This window comes from Momordica charantia, assembly GCF_013281855.1.
Source record: "Momordica charantia cultivar OHB3-1 chromosome 3 unlocalized genomic scaffold, Mcharantia_2.0 BLBB01000003.1, whole genome shotgun sequence".
NCBI lineage: Eukaryota > Viridiplantae > Streptophyta > Magnoliopsida > Cucurbitales > Cucurbitaceae > Momordica > Momordica charantia.
The window spans coordinates 5,280,889-5,304,284 of NW_028275161.1; the positions used below are offsets into that span (position 1 = coordinate 5,280,889).

General features: G+C 34.8%; 1 protein-coding gene across 1 annotated transcript; it reads left to right on the top strand.

Moving 5' to 3' along the window:
• The first annotated feature begins 1,445 nt into the window (after positions 1-1,445).
• On the top strand, positions 1,446-3,130 carry LOC148212226 (uncharacterized). The gene is made up of 3 exons (XM_088122150.1): positions 1,446-1,907; positions 2,000-2,581; positions 2,627-3,130. Exons 1-3 carry the CDS (start codon positions 1,446-1,448, stop codon positions 3,128-3,130), a joined length of 1,548 nt encoding a protein of 515 aa, XP_087978276.1.
• Positions 3,131-23,396: the final 20,266 nt, after the last annotated feature.

Sequence of the window (23,396 nt, forward strand, 5' to 3'; positions counted from 1 at the left end):
ATTTACTTTTTAAAAACATTTATAAAATTTAAGCAAAATATTGAAAACTAAAAAAAAAAGTATTTTTACTTTGGAGCATGTATGTTTTAAAAAGACAAAAAAATAAAGTCATATTGTTACAAAACTTTTTTTATAGATTTTCTTTTAAAAGATATTATATATATTTGAAATATTCTATTTGGTTTTAAAGATTTTAGAAGTTTCGGAAATTTGTAAAAGATATTATATTATACTTTAGTTTCAAAATATCTCTCAAACATTTCGAAAATATAAAGACTAAAACAAACAAAAATTGAAACTACTAATACTAAAATAGTAAAAAGGTATTTAGGGACTAAATTAAAATAGTTTGTAAAATGGTATATATATATATGATACTCAAAACAGAAGGTTGATGGTTTACTTTATAACTTTTTTTTTTTTTTAGAGAAAGTATAACTTTGTTGTTTTTATCACTTTTCGAAATCGATTATACATCACATTATTAATTGATTTATGGTGATAAGCTTATAGCAAAAAGATGTAAATATGCATTTCTCACTTGTTAATATGCTTTTCTCACTTGTTAGTATTAATAATACTTATGTAGATATATATTAGTGGAAATTTTTAATTTTGTTAGTATTAGTAATACTTACGTAAATATATATTAGTGGAAATTTTTAATGTTGTAATTTTTGTTAAAGGAATATGATTAAATTAAAATATATACTACATGTCATCAAAATAAAGAAAAGAAAACCAATAATGTAGTTTCCTCATATTATTAGAGTCAAACTCTTGATAAACAAAAAACCAAATTCACCTATCTGTAATTTTTAAAAAAGGGTCTCAGTATACACTTGGGTTTTCTTTGTTCCGCATCAAACAAAACGAAGGGTAGATAGAAAATTCAAAATTGAAATAGGAACCACTAAAACTCAAAATTCAAACAAATCAAACCATAAACCCTAAACCCTAAACCCTAAACCCTAAACCCTAAAACCGTAAACCCTAAATCCTAAACCATAAATACAAATCAAACCCAATCCTAGACCCTAATCCCTAAACCCTACAAACAAAACCCTAAATTCTAAAACCCTAAACCGTAAAGAACCCCTAAAACTCTAATACAAATCAAACCCTAAACCCTAAATACAAATCAAACCCTAAACCCTAAATAATAATACAAATCAAACCCTAAACCCTAAAACCCTAAATACAAATCAAACCCTAAACCCTAAATCCTAATACAAATCAAACCCTAAACTCTAAAACCCTGAACTGTAAACCTTAAACCCTAAACCCTAAACCCTAAATTCTAAAACTCTAAACCCTAACGAAACCCTAACATTAAAACGCAAAACCCTAAAGATTAAAACTAAATATATTGTTTATCATTATTTTCTAATATAATTTTTTTAATTTCAAATATCAGATTTAGTTGCATAAACATCATGGGAGACATGGGCGTGGGATTTAGGTGTTACATGAACGGGCATATTGTCAATGGACCGAATGGTATCGAGTACAGTATGCCCCCATGTCTTCAAATAAATGTTGTTCGTGAGATCCAATTCGACTCATTTAAAGACTATTTACGTCAAGCATTATCTATAAACGGAGATCAGAGATTAGAAGTCATATTTAGATACGGGAGTATTTCAACTTTGTACGTTCCTATCCCACTACGAGGCGAGAATGAGTTTAGGTTTATGATGACCATTGCTCCATCCCTACCAAATACTCTAGACATTTTCATTACTCAACCTTACATTGATAATTCCTCTCCAATTAGAGAAGTAGATAATTCTCCTCAAGTTGCACATTGCAATGGAGAAGTAGATGGTGAAGAACAAATGTCAGAGTTGCCCAGCAATAATCTTGATGATCAAACTGTCGCAACAAATGATGAAGAAGTAGAATATGTAGGACAACCCATGATGATCTTGATGACCAACCTATCGCCACAAATGCTGAGGATATTTCAACTGATGATTGTGAAGATTGTCTAGAGCAGTCAGGTGACGTGCATCGTGAATATGAAGTTCCTGAAATGTTCACTGATTTAGATATAGATGCAATGAGTTTTATGCCTGAGGTGGATTTGGTAGAGGAAACTCGTGGTTCTGACAACTTGCATGTAGGAATGGTTTTTAAATCAAAGTCTGATGTAAAAAATGCTGTCAAAAGCTATTCTGTTCTTCGTCATCAACATTTTGATGTTGTTGAGTCCAACACCAAAACTTGGGCGGTTAAATGCAAAAGATACGGCAATGGTTGCATGTGGCGGTTACGTGCGAGCTATCTGAAAAAGCATAGGAGGTTTCAGATCACGCAATATATTGGCCTACACACTTGTGTCTATGCAAGATTGAGTCAAAATCATAAACAGTTGGACTCTAATCTTATTGCAGCAGAGGTCCATAGCGTTGTGAAATCTAACCCAGCCATCAAGGTTGCAACACTGCAGGAAATATTAAAGAAAAAATATGGCTATTCTGTGGGGTATTCAAGAGTATGGGATGGAAAAAGAAAAGCCATTATAAATGTATTTGGTGATTGGGAAGAATCGTACCAGATGTTACCTGAGTGGATGAATGTACTACAGATAACTAATCCTGGTACTGTAGTTGACTGGTTGTAGATGGGGGCAGAAGATACTGGTGAAGCTGTATTTCAACGCATTTTCTGGGCGTTCGGACCTGTCATTGAAGGTCTCAAGCATTGCAGACCCTTGCTTCAAATCGATGGAACCCATTTATATGGGAAGTATAAGGGGAAATTGTTAATAGCGACGTCCATCGATGCTAATAGCCACATTTACCCTATTGCATATGTCATTGTAACAGAAGAAAGTGATGATACATGGGGATGGTTTCTATCTAACATAAGGCGTAAGGTGGTAGGGAATAGGAAGGATATATGCTTGATTTCGGATAGACACAAGGGCATCATATCTGCCATAAGGAACCCTGCAAATGGATGGACAGATGCACATCATAGGTTTTGTTTGCGACATCTCTCAAGTAATTTTAATGAGCGACATAAGGATAACACATTGAAAAGTTTGGTATATCGTGCGGGATCGCAATTTCAAGTTCCAAAATTCAAAGAATGTATGGATCAGCTTGAAATAGCAATTGAATGATGCATGAGATTCTTCAGTTCTTTAGATCCAAAACAATGGACGCGGGCATACGATGGCGGACACCGATATGGATGGTGTACCACAAATATTGCTAAATGTATTAATAGTGTACTAAAATGTGCTCGAAAGTTACCTATAACTGCATTGGTCTAGGTAACGTTCTATCGAACTATACATTATTTTGATAAACGAAGAGTTGAAATACAAGCTGGTTGAAATACAAGCTGCCATTGCAAATGGGGAACGCTTCACAAGGTGAATTTTTATTAATACATTTCCTATGAATTATAATGATATGATCATTTAATAAATTTTAATATAATTGTTAGGTATGCCATTGGAATATTAACTCCTTGGGAAGCACGTGGCACTGCACACAGTGTTTGTATGTTTGATATGAATAGTGGAACATTTGATGTAACCACTGCAATTCATCCACGGACGTTTAGAGGTGGAGCCACACATCGCGTGAACTGTAGGGAGCGATCATGCTAATGTAATAAGTGGCAGTGCTACGGGATTCCTTGTTCCCATGCCATTGCAACTTGTGCAAGCGTCGGCCCAGATTATTTGTTGTACATAGACAAGCATTATAATCTAGAGACATATATGTCTTGTTATTCACCCCTATTTGAACCTATCCCGGATAAAAGAAGCTGGCCCACCTCTAACTTCATCAAAATTCATCCTGATAAAAATTTAGTGAGAGGTGTCGGTAGACCATCTACATCTCGCAAGCATAATGAGATGGATTGGAGGGAGTCAGCAATAAAAATACATTGTGGAATTTGTAGGCAAGAAGGGCATAATCGACGAAATTGCGCTAGTCGAGGTCATAATCCTACTTCCTGATGTTTCATGTAACATTTTCTGTGTAATTTTTATTGCTTATCATTTTCCATTTTAAATTTTCCATTGTGGCATTTTTCATATAATCGTACTGGAATTATTAATGAATGTAATGTTTTAGTTTAATTTTTAACTTAATTAACAGTGCAAACAAATAGATTTTGTACTAAACTGATGAATATATGGTTTATTAATCTACTAGACTATCAGAATATGGAGGATAATAATAGCACAGGACCGTATGATTCATCTGTTTTACATCTTCAAGCTAGCCATCGATCTGAGTTGGTCTGGCAAACTGGATACACCGATCCCTTACATTGCAGACGTCGAGAGGCTACTATTAGTAGGGTGACACGTCCAGATCCTCGTATAGATCCATATCTACGACAAGTAGGATTTTATAGTGTGTCACGTTTGAATTTTATACAGTTAGACTGGCATTTGATCACAGGTTTGGTGGAGCGCTGGCCACAAGAGACGCACACATTTCACTTGCCGCATGGAGAGTGTACCGTCACATTACAGGATGTCGCCATCCAATTTAGACTACCTATAGACGGGAAAGCTCTTATTGGATCATTTCAGCACACTTGGCGGGATGTGTGTACTGAATTACTATGAGTTACACCAGGAGAAAGAGATTTAGTTGGTGGTCGTCTTAGCTTACCATGGTTGGCAAACTAGTTTGATGATTTTGCCCATCTGCCAGATGATGTTGATGATGTAGCTCTACAAAACGTTATGCTAGGACATACATTCTTACCCTTATTGGAGGTATTGTATTTTCAGATAAGTCGAACAGTAGAGTCTACTTGATGTACCTACCTCTACTAGCAGATTTTGGTATAGCTGGACAGTACAGTTGGGGTGCAGGTTGCCTTGCCTGGCTTTATAGACAGTTATGCAAAGCTGTAGCTATAGATGCACAAGATATAGCAGGGCCAGTTATATTACTACAAATTTGGGCATGGGATCGCTTCCCTTTATTAGCACCCCGCAGACTCCATATACACGAGAATAACTTAGGAGATAGACTATTGGCAGTACGGTACGTAATTTTATTTCTTAGTTCAAGTAATTCACAGGTATGTTTTTTCAATAAAAACTAACATTCAACTTCTCATAAATGTAGATGGAACGATGATTTTAGAGTTACTGAATCCCCGACTCACGTACTTATCCAATACCGATTCATGTTGGATCAACTCATGCCGGATCAAGTATTATTAATTTTATTTATGTATGATTGTTTATTAATGTTGGACTTATTTTTTGGGCTTATCTTACAAAATTAATGCAGATTATTTGGGAGCCATATGGGCACTTATTCGGGCGCTTACCCGAGTATAGTCTTATTGGTCAGCATATACGGACGACTAGGAGTCCTCTCATATGTTTTTATGCGGTATAGTGGCAATTTCCCGACCGTGTTATGCGTCAATTTGGATGGGTACAATATATTCCTGTACATTGCAACACAGTGTTCAATGACCTACGCGGGCGTCATGAACAAAATTGGGAACAAATTTTGGCTCCCCAGATTCAGGAGTAGGAAAACCGCCAAAATAATACTATGAATGGTCTCCCTATAAATGAGAGTGCAGACGTTATCATAATTATAATACTTGGTTCAATCGCATTAGTAGGAGATTTCTCACTAGGGCAGGAGCATCATTTAATTATTTGGTAATTAACATCATAACTAAATTTTTATACCACCTTATTTACCAGTATTAAACTTGTTTTCATCTTTTTTCCAGAATGTCATGCCTAATATGACTGATAGCGGTAGAATCCATTTATCTAATATTATCGAAATATATCGATCGATGCATTTTGAAGGAGTGTTACCAGATCGTAGGAGAAGACGACAACGAAGAGGAGCTAATATCCTTGATGATGATCCAAATGACCAAGAATAGGAATTAGGTTAAGTCTTAATTTTTTCTAAAAATTTTGAGGTTTGTTTTATTGTAATCAATGAAATTTCAAGAGATGCAATTTCAATTTTAACTATGTATTTGTTTTTTATGAATTTTGATGTTTGTATTTATGAAGTATATTTAATCGAAAATTAAAAAAATTAGATAAATTATGAAGTTTAAGTTTTGATTTTATTATAAAAATTTATTAATTATTAAGTTAATAAAAAGAGGAAAGACATATATTAATATAAAAGAATAAAATATTTTTTAAAAAAGTAGTCATCAAAATTTTGAACATTTATTAATATAAAATAATAAATTCTTAACCGAAAATACTCACAAAATAATATAAATATATAAAAAAATTAATTCAAAAGAAAAAAAACGTAGTGATGTCCATTCAACAAAAACTGGCGACGTATGTATCCCTCTAAGATGATGTAACGACCCAGAAATCTCGCGCACCTCTAGGTCACATGAACTACCCAACTAATCAGTTTTAGCCCCGATTACAACTTGCCAACTTCCTTTGAACATAAACTTATAAAATCAAGCTACAAACCTCATCAAATTAACGATAAACCAATCTCAAAAAAATGCAACAACGTTCGTGAACTACTTCACGAGGCAAGTTTATTATTCAATCTAAATGATTCTACGCAAATGGGATAAAGCTCAAATAGACACCTAACCCGAGGCATAACTAACAACAAGGAAAAATCTCCCAATTAGTCAAAGGTACATAATCCGTTTATTGGCCACAACATAAGGCCCTAACAAAAGAATTAGACTAAATAAGAAAAACTAAGCAGCCTATAGTCCTCGTTTGTCAAGTCTCCCCCGTCCCATCAGTAAGGTCACCCTCGATTCCTTCACCTGAAACAATCATTGTAGAAGGGGGGGTGAGTATATAAAATGTACTCCGTAAGTAGCCCTCATCAAGCACACACACACATCACGCTCAAAAACCATAAAGAAAACATACATCGTCATGCTCAAAACATAAGAGAAACATACATCGTAATGCTCTATCATTACAGTATGCGAACAACTATAGACATGCTCTACAATGACATCATACATTCAATCATGAACGTGTTCTATATAACCCGATGCTAACCACAATCGTAAACAAATCAACTACGGTTCACATGGCGCCCTAGCGCTTCAGGCAACTCTAAGTTCATCTCACCCATCCAAGCTTTCCAAGACTGTTCTGTTGGTAGTGTCGGCCCCTGACCATTTATACCCAGAGCCCCGACACTAGTGCATCGACCCTCGACCATTTATACCCGAGGCCTTGACGTCTTTTCAATCTATTGGCTTATTAGTTTCCCAAGTCTAACTCATCGAATCGTATCGACCCTTACCGTTTATCCCCAAGGCCCGACACTCATCAACAGAGGCTTGGCGTTCAACCTGCCATTTATTCCCAAGGCTTGAACTGTGCATCGACCCTCGACCATTTATACCCGAGGCCTCGATGTCTTACAATCTATTGGCCCTTGACCATTTATACCCAAGGCCCCAATAGTTCTCCTTTCGAAAGACTCCTCGCATCGACCCCCGACCATTTATACCCGAGGCCTCGACGCTCATCTTTAACCAATATTGGCGCATCGACCCCCAACCATTTATACCCGATGCCTCGATACCCAATTAGTGACGTATCAGCCCTCGACCATTTATACCCGAGGCCCTGACACTCACCCATTCACTTCGTAACTGTCATAACTCCACATATCAATTCTAGCCTCCCGCCAGGATTTCGGTACTACTTCCCTAATAACACCAACCACCACAACGCTCATCAACAACACCACCACTAGTATGATCTCAATGCATCTCTCAGCTCACCAACACAAATCAGCATGCTTCCCCAACATAAACATCATTCGAATAGCAAAACAGTAAACCAAACATGCTTTCACAATATATCAATTCTCAACAACAGCGCCACAGTGAGCCCAGTTATAACAGAGCATAGTCAACAATTTTTAAACGACAGCAGTCCAACACAAATCACCCAAGCACTCATTATCCAACATCCGCAAACATTAAGCATTGCTAGATATAATAAAAACTCATAAGACATGCCAAACACTTCATACAGATTTCAGACGACAAACATCCCCACCATAATATTTATTTTAACGAATATTCCCTGCAAACACACATCATTCCACGACAGATCTCAGCAGCTCAACAATACAAAGTTTCTACTATTATCACGAACGAACATTCAACACTACCTAGGCATACAAACCAACATAAACGAGAGTTACACCGCACAACATCGTATCAGAACCATTTTCAACATCATAAATAGTACATCGACAACTAAATAATAAACACCAACACACGCACCCACCCCCGTGCTACTTACCAACACTTGTCCTAAAGCTCCTAAGCTCTTTGCACACTTCCTACTACAAAAGAGCATGATCTCGAGGTTAGTAACCAATTAGAGGCACTTAAATATAATTGAATTCGAGTTTAGGTGAGTCGTTACCTACTAACTCACACTAAAACCACTTGAACTTGGAGTGGGTCAACGCCGGATCGATGCCGAGGGAGGTGGGTATTGCAAATCGGCTTCGAACGAGTGTGAGTAAATGCCAAATTGTGTCGAAACCGAGAAATTGTCGTGAACTGCTGCTGCTCGGGGTGCTGGCCGTGGGGTTCGAGGTCGCCGGTGCTGCTGTTCGCCGGAGGAGGAGCTGAAACTTCTCTGTTCGTCGTGGGTAAGACGCCGTCGACCACTGATTGCTCGATGCTGGAGAAGAAAAGCGAGAGTGGGTACCAGAACTCTCAGATCTGGCCAGACGGTAGCAGAATTCTTGGACGTCGAGAGACGACGGTGATGGGATCGCCAAAGCCGCACTGCTGCTGTGATGCCGCGTTGCCGTGGGTCGTCGCCGGAGAGGCTCGCTGCCGCCGTGGGATGCCAACCGGAGAAGAAGGAGAAGAGAGTGGTGGGGGCGGCGAAGAAGAAGGAGAAGAAGACAAAGAAGAAGAAGAAATTTGGGAGAGGGCAGGCGGCTGAAACAAAAAAGGAGGAAGGGAAGAAGAAGAAGAAAAGAAATTAGCGCTTTCTTGGTTTTCTTTTTGTTTTAAAAAAAAACCAAACCAACCCAACTTAAAACAAACCAAACCCAAAAGAAGGATCAACTAAAACAATAAACCCATCCCAACCTCAGATAAAACCAATCGCACGCGATCCGATATACAAAAAATTTAATTAAAATAAATTTAGAATTTAATGGAAACCTCATAGTTCGAGATTTAAACTAACCTGAAAGATACGGGGCGTTACAGATGAGATATGAGTAAAGTTTTTTAATATGAATATCGTAATTATGGTGTTTAATAAAAATTAGGATGAGATGTGAAGGGAAGTGAAAACAAAATAATAATAAAAATAAAAAATAAAAAAAACCGGATGCGTCTCTTGAAGAGACGCATCTAGTCGGTCCGTCAGCTCTCCTTACGCCGCCGTCAAGCGCCGTTCCGTTATGCCATCCGACGGAGCACTGAATGCATCTCTTGAAGAGACGCATTCGTATAAAACTAACCAAATGCGTCTTTTCAACAGACGCAACACTCTAAAAACCGAAATATTTGAACCCTCACCCGTTTTTCTAATTTAAGTTCGAAAAAGTCATCAATTTTTCAAAAAACCCATCCCTTCTTTCTTCGTGAAACCGACAACTACCTTCGGGGACCCATCTTTGTCGGCACAACACCACAACCCAAGACAGCAAGCTCCGGCGACCGTCTCCGACTATCCATCTTTTTCTCTGGCAGGCCACGACGCGACAACAGTCCTCCATAAGCAATAGGCTCGACCATTTTTTGTTTCTTTAAAACCCTAGCATATCTCTTCCTTTTCCTATCAATCTCCTTAAGCCAACCATCACCCCTTATTTTCTTTCTTTTTTGTTAAACTAGCAACACCACGATTCGTAAACTAGATCTAGCAATGTGAGCGACAGTACAGCCTAGATCCACGAGCCATAACAACAACCACCGACAACCCCCTTCGAGTATTTCCATTTTCTCAATCTAAGAACTTACAAATCGAACTAGAAAACGGGTACGTTTGAACTTCTCTCTCACATAATTTCAATTTCATTTATTCAATTTTGTAACAAGTTTCATTCTGCCCTACTTTTACAATGGCTTATGAACTGAATGAAATCACCAACAACGTGAATCCTCCAATGTTGCCATTTTTGTTGCACAAAAATTCAGCCCTGCCCATCCACAAATACGGCTTATGTCCCACAAATCCTAAATCATGATCATTTGCCTTCCCTTTAAACAGTCCCAAAATTTGACTGAAAATTCGAGTAAGGTTTTATTTCTCTGAAAACTGTGCACTATTTTTCTTTAATGTCGTGGTATATTATTGGGTTATCTTGGTTTTGCTTTTCATGTTTCTAAGCTACTTAATTAATTTGCAGAAGCTGCAAGAAGTAATCCTCAAAACGCATAAAAATGCAAATTAAATCCAGGCGGTGGAAGATACACCTTATGGTAATTGAACTAAACTTAACAATAACAGTTTTGAACTTTACATTACAAATTGATATACATGTTTGGTAAGCTCTGTGGGCATTAAATTTGTTACAAGAATGATAAAAACTTGAAAGATGTATATTTTTTAAATGATAAGTAACCTCTAGTAGTGTATTTGACAAACATCACACTAGTTCTCAATTCTTCCCTCACAAGTATTTTGTAGTATTCTCCTTTAATATTCTCATTTGTGAAGGCCGTCAATGTGGACCAAATCAGCAACCACAGTTACTTTTAATTGTACAGTGAACAAAAAATTCTTTAGGAGTGAGGTAAGATTCACTTACCTTTCAGGTTGGATACATAAGCAAAAGTTGAATATATAAAAAATAAACCTCATAAATTGGTGGAACATGTATAGGAATCAAATTTTCATAAAGTTATTATTTCTATCTTTGTGACTTTATAGCAGACATGAATTTTACCCATGCAATCGTCCTGTGAATTAAATAGCTCCTTGGTGTTTGTTGAATCATTTTATGTTGGCAAAATATAGCCCATAAAGAATCGAATGAAATGAGATATTTGCTCATGAGTAGGATAGGTCATCTTATACTAGGACTTAAACAGACAAATAATTTTACTTATTTGTTTTCTATTCTCACGTAACATGGGGATCGTACCATTTTTTCTATGTCATGTTTTAGGTAGCACAATATTTCCACGGAATATAACACTACAAACCTTAAAACCTTTCATATGTGATGCTCCAAAGCAAGTACCATTCATATGTTTCTTTGGTTATAGATGAGCAATCAAAGGGTACGTAGTAAGTATAATTTTTATTACTTTAGTTCATTAGCTTTCAATTAATTTGCAGGATTCATTCATCTCTTCAATTAATTTGCATGATTCGCTCCTCTCTTCTTTCAATTAATTTACATCTACATTGAGTTTCAAAATTCGACTGCTAATTTTTTATTGGCTCCCTTTTTAGGGGTGTTGATGCTCCTCATGTGATTATGGGAATTCTACTCCTGACGTTGTAAATAACATTCACACTTATTTACCTAAGTCAAGGTGAGCTAAATTAATGGTTTAAAGTAATGTAATTGATATGGTTAATTTTGAGTATTAATAAAATACAAATTTTTATTAGAAAGTATACCAACACAAATATACTTTAGGTTAGTTTTGAGTTAAGTTTAAACAAAAATCATGTTAAAAATAATGTATTACTGAAGTTTTTTTTAAAGTTATGTTTGTTGAGATTACTTTATGGTTAAAAATATAATCTAAAATATAATCTTATTGAGATTTTATTTTGTGCGCATATTGGGAACTATTGAGATATTAATGGAAGCAAGTGATTAAGAGCAATAGAAGCTTCGTACCTCTAGTTCAACTTCGTGAGACTCATTCATCACGAGTAGGTTGGTCAATTGTTCAAGTTGAAATGTTTTTAGAATAGGGTAGATTTGTGAACTACACTTATTTGGTAGAGGTAATAAATATAGTTTTATTACTTTATATTTTAGTATGTATTGAATCATTTGCACATTGCTTGTATTAACGAGCTAATTAACATTTTGCTCATTTTGTTCATTTTAACTTTTTAATGAAGTTATTGTTACTTAATGACAGAGCTAATATTAGTTTATGATAGTTGTGCATTAATCTCGTGAATGTTGTTGAATTTTGTATGTGTTGTGGTTTGCTGAATTCTATTGGAGGTGTATTAGGATTTGTGATGATTGGATTAGGGGTATTATGTGTGTGCATTTTATTTGTATTATATTGGATTGTATAAATGTTTTGGTGGTTAGATTGTGTGTTGGAACTTAGAAAAATATTGGTATTGCATGACTTTTTTGTTTAGTGGATTGCTAAAAATACGTTGCACTATTTTTTATTACTAAAAATAATTTGATATAGGTTTCACAGGTATTTTGAAATGGTATATGTACAAGATTTTATTAAATTTTTTTTTTTTTTTTGCAGGTTTTTGTAAAAACAATGTCAATTTAGAACTGACATCATAGCTACCTGTCATTGTAAATATGCAATAATATTCAATGTAAACAATGTCAGTTACGAAATAACAATGTCGGTTATTTCAATGTCAGTTAAAGACAGACATTGTTCGGATAAACAATATTAGTTGGGAACCGACATCGTAAACTAATTGACATTGTAGCATACAATGACACACGATTCCATGTCAGTTGACAACCAACATTGAAATAACTGACATTGTAGCACTACAATATCAGTTAATTAGATGTCGGTTCACAACCGACATCGTTAGCTACAATGACACGCGATTCGATGTCGGTTGCATAACCGACATAGTATATATATCATGTCAGTTCTAAAATGACATTAAAGGCCAATTTTGTTGTAGTCTACGAATGTTATTGTACCAATTTGTCATCATTGTGGTATTGAAGGTCATATTACATTTAAGTGCTTTAAATTAAAATATGCTTAAACTACTTCTTATAGAAGAAAATTTTCTCAAAGAGCAACGTTTCACAATGTTCTAAAAGAAAATTTTCAAAAGAAAAGTAACTGCATAAATTTGTTGTAAAAGATAATACCTTACATAATGTTGTTTGTTCCTCATGTGGCAAGTATGGACATAAACTTATTTTTGTTACTTGTCTAAATCCAATGCTTCAAATATAAATGCAAGTGCTAAATTTATGTCTAAGCATGGAAAGACAAATATGCATGTAGAACCTAAATTTATGCCCAAGCATGTTCATGCAAAATCAAATTATATGTATAATGTCAAATTTGTGCCTACATGTCATTTTTGTGGAGTTAAATGTCATATTAGGCAAAATTGTTTTAAATTGAAAAATGCTCCGAGGAAGAATTTCTATAAGAAAATTATTGTGTCAAATCATTTTGTTAAAAAAAATTCTTGCCTAATGTTGTATGTCATTCTTGTGACAAAATTGGTCATAAATTGAGAGTATCTTTTATGTATATAAATATTATTATGGTTATCCATGAGAATTAAATTACTATTTGAAATTTTTTACTTGTCTTATATCATATTTTATTGAATGAAAAGTTTTTAGATGATTTTGCTCTTTTTACTTTATCTCCCATTGATACTTTTTTCAAAACAAGAATGCATGTTTTTAGGGGGAGTTATACTTGTTATATGTGAATTTTGTGTTTTTAATGATATTGATTTTGTTTTTTTTTTATTGTTTACCATTGTGTGGATAAATTTTTAAGTGCATAGTGAGTTTGATGGGAGAATTTGTTCAAAAGTTTCAAGTACATTAAAGCTAAATTGCAAAAACCCCCATGAGTACCCCATTTAAGTTTGACAAAGATGAAAAAGGTAAATGTATTGATGCTAAAGCCTATTAAGGTATGTCAAAATTCTACTCCACTTATGCATATTATTGATCTATTTAAGTGGAGTAGCTATCTTTGAATTAACATTTATTTTAGAATTTCTTATAAGTGATGCCTCTTGATTTTCTTGCTAACTTTTTTAGAAGGCATCTTGAGAGGGGGGTTTTTAAAAAAAAAACTTTATTAAATGTGTTCTTGTCCCTTTCTAAGGGGAAGTGTTTAATTACTTCAAAAATGGAGCTTTCATATCTTCATTTATTTTTCTTACTTGTCCTTTTTTATTTATTCCAAAAGGAGGAGATAAATAAGAAAAATGAATGAATTTGTAATAAATTGATTTTTGAATGAATTTTAAGTAGGTTGTTTTATGGTGATTTGTTGAACTAAATATTATTATTCCTTAATGTCTATGCATTTTTTGTTTGTAGTTTCTCATCATAAAAAAGGGGAGATTGTTGGATTTTTGCTCTTAATTTCAAATTAATTAATTAATATTTTTATAATAAGAAACTTAATTTTGTTATTTGACAATTTTAGTATTTTTAAGTGTTCACAACGTAGAGCTCGAAACAAGGATTCCAACGTCTTTTGAATTACTCAAATCGGAGCTCAAACCAACAAGTAACGACGAAAACAAATTGAAACAAAAATATTTGTGGAAGATGACGTGGGGTTGAATCAACCAATCCAACCATTAAAATAGTGACACGGGACGAGTAATAAAAAAATGAAAGAAAAAAGTTACGCTTGGTTGATTGAAAAATAAATAAATAAATAAAAAGTCTTCAAATCTCCGATAAATGTGCTAACATCATTTTGAAAATTAAATTAAATTAAATTAAATTAATGAAGTTTTGAGTGGTTGAAGACTTCTAAGTTTTTTATATTATATATATATATATTATTTATATTATTATATAATTACTTTTATTCAATTAAAACTCATTTTTAATCATTCAAGATTCAATGGCGCAAATTTAAATGGGATTTCAAATTTATTTCCAACTTTTCTTTATCTATTTAAACAATCTTCTTCTTCTCTCAAATCACACACAATAACAATTCTCTCTATATTTCTCTCCCAATTTTTTTTATTGTTCCTCATCTTCCAAAGTTTCAATTTTGTTCTAATTTGTTAGGAGGGATTTATTTTGAGACAGATTCTCGATCTTCAAATTTTATTCTCTTAGTCATTTGAGAGCTTCATTTTGCAAGAATTTCACTTATAAATTTTGTGAGTTGAATTTGTATATCTACTTTTTAGAGAGTTGGTGAGATTAAATTTCAATTTAAAATCCTATTGTAAGGGTTGCTCTTGAGCCCGAAAAAAAAAGCATTGTAACAGTTTGATCTTGAACCGTGGAAAAGATCGAGTTCCTTCTTTCTCCCAGAAAAAGAACATTGTACCGGTTGGACTCTAAATCGTGGAAAGGGTTGGGTTCTTGAATCAAATACATAAGAGGCGCTTCGGGAGTGGAGTAGGCGGTTTGTCGAACCACTATAAATTTCTGGTGTCATTTTCTCTAATCCTTTCCTATTTAATTTTTGCAATTAATTTTCTTTATCATAATTTGCACGAAATTAATTGCTATAATTTGTTGATCATATTTATGTTCAACATTTACATTTGAATTATTTGGGTGGTAAAATTAATTCGGGTGCTTGAAATGTTATTTCTAATTTATTGATTAATTTTGTGTTAAAATTATTTGTTCATACAAAGTTTACTTATTTATTTAAATTGGGTCCACTATGTTAAAAAGTTTGTTAAAGTTTATTTAAACCTTACTCACCCCCTTCTAGGATTGTCATACCGATCCAACACCTACATCATAATGTTCATCGTTCTTATAATAGTCTTATAAGTTTCTTGCCTTCTTAATCTTGGGAATATTCAGATCTAACGAAAGTCCCAAAGGTATTCTACTAAACCTTCTTCGAGTACTTCTACATGGAAAAGGGATAGTAAGCATGCTGAATATAAGTCTAAGAACCCTTATGGTTATGGAAACCCATAGATCACAAATGCTAAAACCCCCAAATCGAGATGATGTCAACCCAAGGAAGAAGTTAGAACGAATTTACCTTTATGATCAATATCAAGAGTAGAGAAAACTTGTTTCTAAACTCAAGAATCGAACCACTCCACAAAATAGCTTGATCAAGGCTACTTGAATGATTCTAGCATGCAAATCTAACACTCAAGAATTGCAAAGAAAAACAAGCTCTCGGCTTTTTGAAGCAAAATAGCAACTTTCATTCAATCATCAAAATCTGTTTTTTTTCCAAGGGAACAAGCTAGGCTATTTATAGCCTCCAAAGAAACCCTTCAAGTAACCTAAAAGAATTGTAAAGGTTGTAACTCCCTACTACATCAATACCATAACCACCACTAACTCAAATGTAACTTAAAACACATAAATGAAATGTTTAAAACTGAAAATACAATTAAACATGCTTTAAATCCGAGAATGAAACTCCTCCACCATAAAACCAAGAAGTTGTAACCCTCCAAGAGTGAATGAACTAGATTTTTAACTACTTTGAAGTCTTGTTCATTTAATGCATCTTGAGTTCAACTTAGACTTCCATTAATGCAACTTGAGTTTGTAGTAAATGAAGTTGGACTTGTTCTTGACTTCATTCAATGCAACTTGAGGTTGCCATAAATGACACTAGAGTGCATTTAATGCAACTCCACTTTGTTGTCATCTTGGACATAGGATTCTCCAACAACTCCCTTTAAATCTTGAGGACTAAGACACTTTGGTTCATATTACTTCTCTTGGGCTTATAGGTCTCCTTTGTTGTGGCACTCTTTGTAGTCTCTCCAATCCTTGAGAACGTTGTGGTCTCTCCAATCCTTGAGCACGTTGTGGTCTCTCCAATCATTAAGCACGAGTGTTCAACATTTGTATGGATTCAGTTATGTCTTCAAGCATTTGAGTGAATCTTGCAAATGTTTGAGTTTGGGCCTCCCTAAGTCTTTCATCATCTACTTGAGACTAATGTCTTTATTCTTGTGACTCTTGAGATTTTCCTCTTGATGCCATCACTACACAAGTGAAGGTCAGAAATAACAATATAGATCTCTCACTCACTCCCTCACTTGATCTCTCGGCTTACTCTCTCTTTTGTGGGGGTAATGCTTGTTGTGGTGTGACTATCATTCCTTTGAGATGCTCGCTTGATTTCTCGTGGCGAATCGACACTAGAAATAGCAAGTGACAGTCTAAAGGGTAACAAATGTAAAGATACTCAATACTAGACCAAGTAACTCCAAATGATGCTTTATCTCTCTTTTTTTTATTTTATTTTATTTTTTTGAATGTGGGGGGTCAATAATATGAATGATACCAATTTAAAAATAAGGAAATAAATGATATGGACAATACCAAATGATAAACAAAATAAAAAGCGTGTGAGGGATGACAAACACTAAGTACAAGATGCATAAATACTGTGAGCCTAATGCTCTTGGTGACAAAGACTTGACTATAATATACAACTTAAAGTCAAAGCACAACAATGAAAAGAACTACGAAATAAAATTTATAAAAAACAAAAATTAACTCTAAAAAAATGTACAAAATCCAACTCGTTGTTCGAAACACACACAAAAGTACTTACCAACAAAACAATAGCTTGCGGCAAGAGGGTGACTTTGGGATAAGAGTGTGTGTGATGTACACGGCCTGGATGAGTTTCAAACCAATGGCAACTCAAAGCACAATGAGTAATCTTCTCTTATTTAGGATGCCATTAGATTTTGAGGACATTTGGAGGGGCTACTGTTTTAAAGAAATTTAGTGGCTGCGCAAAAGGCCTTTCTCGGGTGAGGATTTTGAGTGGGGCGGTTGTCCTCCTTCTTTAGAGTGTTGCTAATTTGGTAAAATAATTCACAGATAATTTTAGATGGTAAACAAATCAAAGATGTGACTACTTGCAAAAAATAACCTGATTTGTATCGGATTTGATAAGTCAAATAATTTTTCCAAATTTTCCAACTTCAAATAAGGAAAGTTTTCTACCGGAACACTTCTTTAATCTGCAATAACTTTTGCTCCTGACCTCAGATGACTGCAATCCTGATGTTTCTAGAAATCTCTTTCAAAGACCTTTAATTTGATATAAGATTCGACTATAAACACAAAAAAGGTCAGCAAGATATGATTCGTCGAAGTTGATACAAGGATTTCTCACTTTCTCACTACTGTAGGAATCTCCAAAAAAGTAGCACAAATTAAAATTTTAATAACTTTCAGACCACATATCCAAATTAATCGATTCTGGTCTTTCTAGAAAGCTAACTAAATTATCTTTCGAATGGCACTAGTTTCACTTGATTTGGACTTTAGAGTAAAAAGGTATGATATTTCGAATTGCTTTCGATTTGTGGCTCTCTGCAAGCTTCTCTCAATTTATAGGGTTTCGAAAAAAGATATTTTGGCTATAGAGCTCGATTTAAAGTGAAATATTATTTGTTAAAAAGCTCTTTGGGTGCGGAACACTCACAAATAAGATTTAGACACTTTAAAGTAATTTTCAAAATCTATAACTATTATGTAAGAAAGATAGGAAATAAGCACGTGAAAGATAAGAACAAGGGAATGAAGTTCTTTAAAAGCAAGAAAGTAACATATATCCGATCTAGAGTCTTAGCTCTGATACCAAATAATACGCGACAACTTAAGCTTATGGACTTATCTAGCCTATAGCCACTTTAATACAATCGTATAGTGGTTTCAATCCGAAAGGAAAAGGTTAGATGGATACCTTTATAGTCGTTACCTATGAAGGAATCGAATTGCAGCAGAAGTTATTGACCGCTTGTGATTCATCTCAATTTAGAAGTTATACGTTACCAGTTTTTAAAACAGAACAATTCTATTCTAAATTAGAGGTTAAGCCTCCTGGGGAAGAAGGTAACTTACGTTCGTAGACCAAGAACGAATTTTCTTCCTCGAGCAAGAATTTTGTGTTAGTACGAACAAAAACCCACAAATCCAAGATTGGACATCACCATAAAGCTACCTTGCTTTGCTCTAAGAATAAGAACGTGGATTGTGGAATCCTGTTGCTTGCAAAATAAAAAACACAAGAAAATTCTTGGAGATTTTGTGCCGTAATGAAAGATGGAGAATCTCTAAACTTAGACCAAAAAAAAATATCAAAATCACAGCCTTGTGTGAATTTTAATCAAAGACGGGAGACAGATGAGTGAGAGTAACCTCCCACTCTCCACCTCACCATTTCCGAGCAAAATTACTGGGATGTGGTGAGTTATTTAATTAATTAAATTAATTAATCTAATTAATTACTTTAATATATATTTAATTATATTGAATTTAATAAATAAATTAAATAATTAATTCAATTGAAACTATTTTAATTCAATTAATAATTAATTAATTAATTAAACATAATTTAATTAAATCACATTTAATTAAATCAATTAATATTTGAATCATATTCAAATATACATTTCCCTCGTAACCTATAGTATTTAATATGAATATAATTCACATTAAAGGTTAACTTATAGTTTTAATATAAATCCAATTCACATTATTCTCTCATAATATATTATTTTATAATGTATCATCATACATTATATTAATTGTGTCATACCCAATTAACTCAAATTCCCTTTAATTAAATTTAAACAATTCAAATTCCTTCCAAGACTTAATGTTCTTAATTACCCTTTATGAGCTAACAAAAGGACCTAGTTGACCTATAGATCAGAAGGTCCAGAAAAGTACAACGTATTTTCAGTGTCTCTTTATGGGAGATATAATGTCTTAGACTGTAAACACTTTTACAGGGTATAACTCTATATACAGGGTAGTGGTAAAAAAGAAATATCATCTGATATATTCAGAACCCGTTCTTCAGCTGTATGTTAGTGTGCGCGTAGCCTTGCCAGTGACCTCTCATAGTTGTTGGTGTTGTATATAGGGGGTCATTCCTATAAGGTGATCCAGCAAACTTCAAGGAAGGGGAACTACGTCCATTACTGGAAAGTTATACTGGAAAACAGAAAGGATAATAGACAGAACTATACCAAGGTCAGACAGTATCGAAAGTAGAAAAGATGAATAGGATTATTCCTACCTTTAGGATTACTGTAGATGTCAAAATCCCAAAATATTTAACTCTAACGATTTTATAAATATAACAAACATCATGACTGATAAAATGTCAACCACTTGTTTGTGGATTAAATCAAAATTAGTTCGTAAAGGTGTGAAACAAAATTCTTATCTAGTTGAGTTCTTGAGGGATTATTATAAGAAATTGGGTCTTTTAGTTGAAGAAAGTAATAAGGAGGTGAGTAAGAAGAAGAAAACGAATTCTTCAGAATTTAAGGACTCCGTCATCCATCTTTTGAATCAGAAAAAAGAATCAGAGTTGTCTTCTATGGATTTGAGGGATTTACAATTAAGTATTGAATACATGGCTATGAATTTTGATGAAAAATCAATGTTTAAGGAATCATCTAAAATAATTAATATTTTAATAAAGAGCATACCTCATTGAAGTGAAGACTTGAGTGAGGTACAACAAGGCCATTTCTGTCCACCGCCCTTCTCAAAGAGCCGTACGTGGACGTTACCACTTATACTGCTCCCAGCCAGCAAGCAGTTTGACTTCCTCTACAAAGAAAAACCGAATTCCTCAATTTATAGTTCTTTCATTTCACATATCTAGTATTATTCTTAGTAATTTATAGTCCTTTCATTTCACATATTTCAACTTTTAGTCTGATTTCAACTTTTAGTCTGACTCAACAAAGATAAAACCCAATAAAAATTAAAGGACTATAAATAATCGTGGGAGAGGTGGAGTCAACTTGACAACTAGACTTGCTTTTGTACTTCTTCTTCAAATATTTAACCTCGGCACCGAACTTGCATTCCACCTCTCCCACGATTTAAGTAGGAGGGTTTGACAAATCGTATTAATATTCATGGGTTCTATCTCAAAACCAATTGGCATGTGAGATCCTTAACATGTTCCCTTAAGACCGTGGCTCTTTTGGCTCATTGATCTTGGCATGATCCCATTTTTGGACCGGATTCTCGTTTGAACATTTTATACTTTGATATCATATTAATATTCATGGGGTTCCATCTCAAAGTCAATTGGGAGATTCTTCCTGACAGACATCGCGTTGGATCTCCATTTGGGCGATTGGGTTGACGGCAACCTTCGAGGTCCCCGAACCCTAGTGATTCTATGGCTCGGATGGCTGGAAATAGTTGAATTAGCTTGAGTCATATATATATTAATATTAATATTAATAATATTAATATTATTATTAATATTAACTCCCCTGCAAAATTGCAGGGGAGTGGGAGGAGTTCTGACGTGGGGAATTACCCCACGTCACCCTTCTTCTTCCTCTCCAAGTGTTGGAGAAGCAGAAGAAGAAGTGAGATACAGAACAAGAAAAAGAACTCCCATCCAATTTCTCTAAAAAACTCTCTCAATCTCTCCCTCTCTTCAATCAGGTGCTACCACAAGCACGATCCCGAGACCCAAGAGGATAGCGAGGAAGACGTAGTGGTGGTGTTCGTGGGAAACCGCAGAAGAAAAGTTCTTCAAAGGTAATGGTTTCCCCTGTATTTTCCCTCTTTCAATTTCGATTTTGTATTCCTAAAATCAGCAACGAAAATCCACTTCCGCTCCGGGAATCACATCCCTTCAATTGGTATCAGAGCCAGGTTGCAGTTCTGATTTTTTTGGGATCAAAATCGTTAAGTTTGGTGGGTGATTTCATATTTTCGAAATATGGGTTTGCAGGTTGGGAAATTTCCGGTTTTTGGCACCTAGATAGTGTTTTACTTTGTGATTTGATCATGTAAGGGCCCGGTGTTTTGGGCATTTAGTTTCTGTATTGTTTTTGTAAGTCCAGGTCGCTCGAAAGTCGATCGTGGCGTCGGATTGGGCGAAAATTACAGAAAATAGCGAAGAAGAGGAAGCAGACTGCGCAGACAGCGCCATGGCGCTATGCAGCAGCACCATGGCGTTGCGGGACAGCACAGAGCGCCACGGCGCTGCACTGTAGCACCGCGGCGCTGTGCAGCACCATGGCGTCATGCCAGGGAGCCGCGGCGCTGCTGCTGCAGCATTTTGCTGCAGCAGCACCGTGGCACTGCCCTTAGGCGCCGAGGCGCTGTCCCGGGTGTTTTTCGACGCGGTTCCGAGGCTCCGGTTCGCGATTCGAGGACGGATGCAGTCGGTTTTCTTATTTTGTATTATTTCGTTTTCTTAGGGTGCCAAAAACCGTTCCAACTTTGCTATTTAATTATTTTATGCATTATGAATGTATATTTTAATTAAAATCATATAGCATATTGTATGCCATATAGTTTTAAAATCCCACCATAGGTTACATGCATAATATGTATGTTTGATATATAGTATGTATGTATGGTCATGCATCATATAGTTATAAATGTTATAATGTATGTATGCATGTTTTATTTTCATAATTAATATAAGTGTTGTATTAATTAGAAGAAAATAAAGTTGCATTGAGCATGACATTATTTTGAATAATATAATTGTTATATTAATGTATGCTTTCAATGCATGTTTATAGTTTTAATTTCTTAAATTTTATAAGAGTTATAAAATGTGGTAGATAGAAATTAAAACCTATAATAAAGAGTTACATGCAAACATAAGGTCTAAGTTAATTAATTTTAAAGGGGTTTAAAATTAATTAGACCTTAGGTTATATCTTCTAATGTGATTAGGGGGTAGTCTTTTATTTTGTTTTAACTAGGTTTAAAATGAAATAATAAAAGACTAAATATAAAATGTTGTCTATAAGGGAACCCTGTATAAGGAAGGTTCTGTCTAGGTTGAGGTATTTAAGCTGACCGTAAAGGAACACCTCTACCTGGGAACCGACCTGGGGGTTGAATTAGTCAATATTTTATATACAAGCAATAATGTCGTTAGTTTATTAAAGTGTTTAACGAACTAAAACATTATTGTACAACTTCCGATATAATAGTTATATTGGGCTGACAAAAAATTCACTTAGTTAATTTCACTTAACCGGGATTTATCTAAGTAATATACCCTAGTCTCATAATACTAAGTGGGAGCAAAAGAGAATATGTAATATACAGCGTATATATTTGATATACAAAGTATATATAACATACTTTACTCTCTCTCTCACGTTCTCCTTTAAATTCACGCTGTGAGTTCTATGCTCGGTCTCGTGTCGCCCTGGGCGCGGCCTCCCTACGGAAGGTGTTTGCATGGTTCAATATCGAGGTGAATGGAGATAGTGTTCATAGTAAGTGGGAGAAGGACGTGTGACAACACATCCTGCGGTCTCCGCCATTGGTTTGCACCGTGAGGTTTTGTACATGACCTGCGTGTCGTCCTGGAGCGACCATCCCTACGGAGGGTTCATCGTATGGGAATCAAAATCAAGGCAAACTCCAGAAATGGATAGGAGTCTCTTAGGTTTTGCTCCAATATTTTCCTTCCCTACAGTAGGATTATTGGGGTGGACCTCTGAGGTCCGAAAATGTTGGGTCACACTTACGAGGAGTTGTTAA

Excerpts from the sequence above, each read along its gene's own strand:
- LOC148212226 (XM_088122150.1), top strand. The coding sequence starts at position 1,446 with ATGGGCGTGGGATTTAGGTGTTACATGAACGGGCATATTGTCAATGGA. Across the intron at positions 1,908-1,999 it reads ATGATGAAGAAGTAGAATAT|TCAGGTGACGTGCATCGTGA; the intron begins GTAGGACAACCC and ends TGTCTAGAGCAG. Across the intron at positions 2,582-2,626 it reads TGTTACCTGAGTGGATGAAT|ATGGGGGCAGAAGATACTGG; the intron begins GTACTACAGATA and ends GACTGGTTGTAG.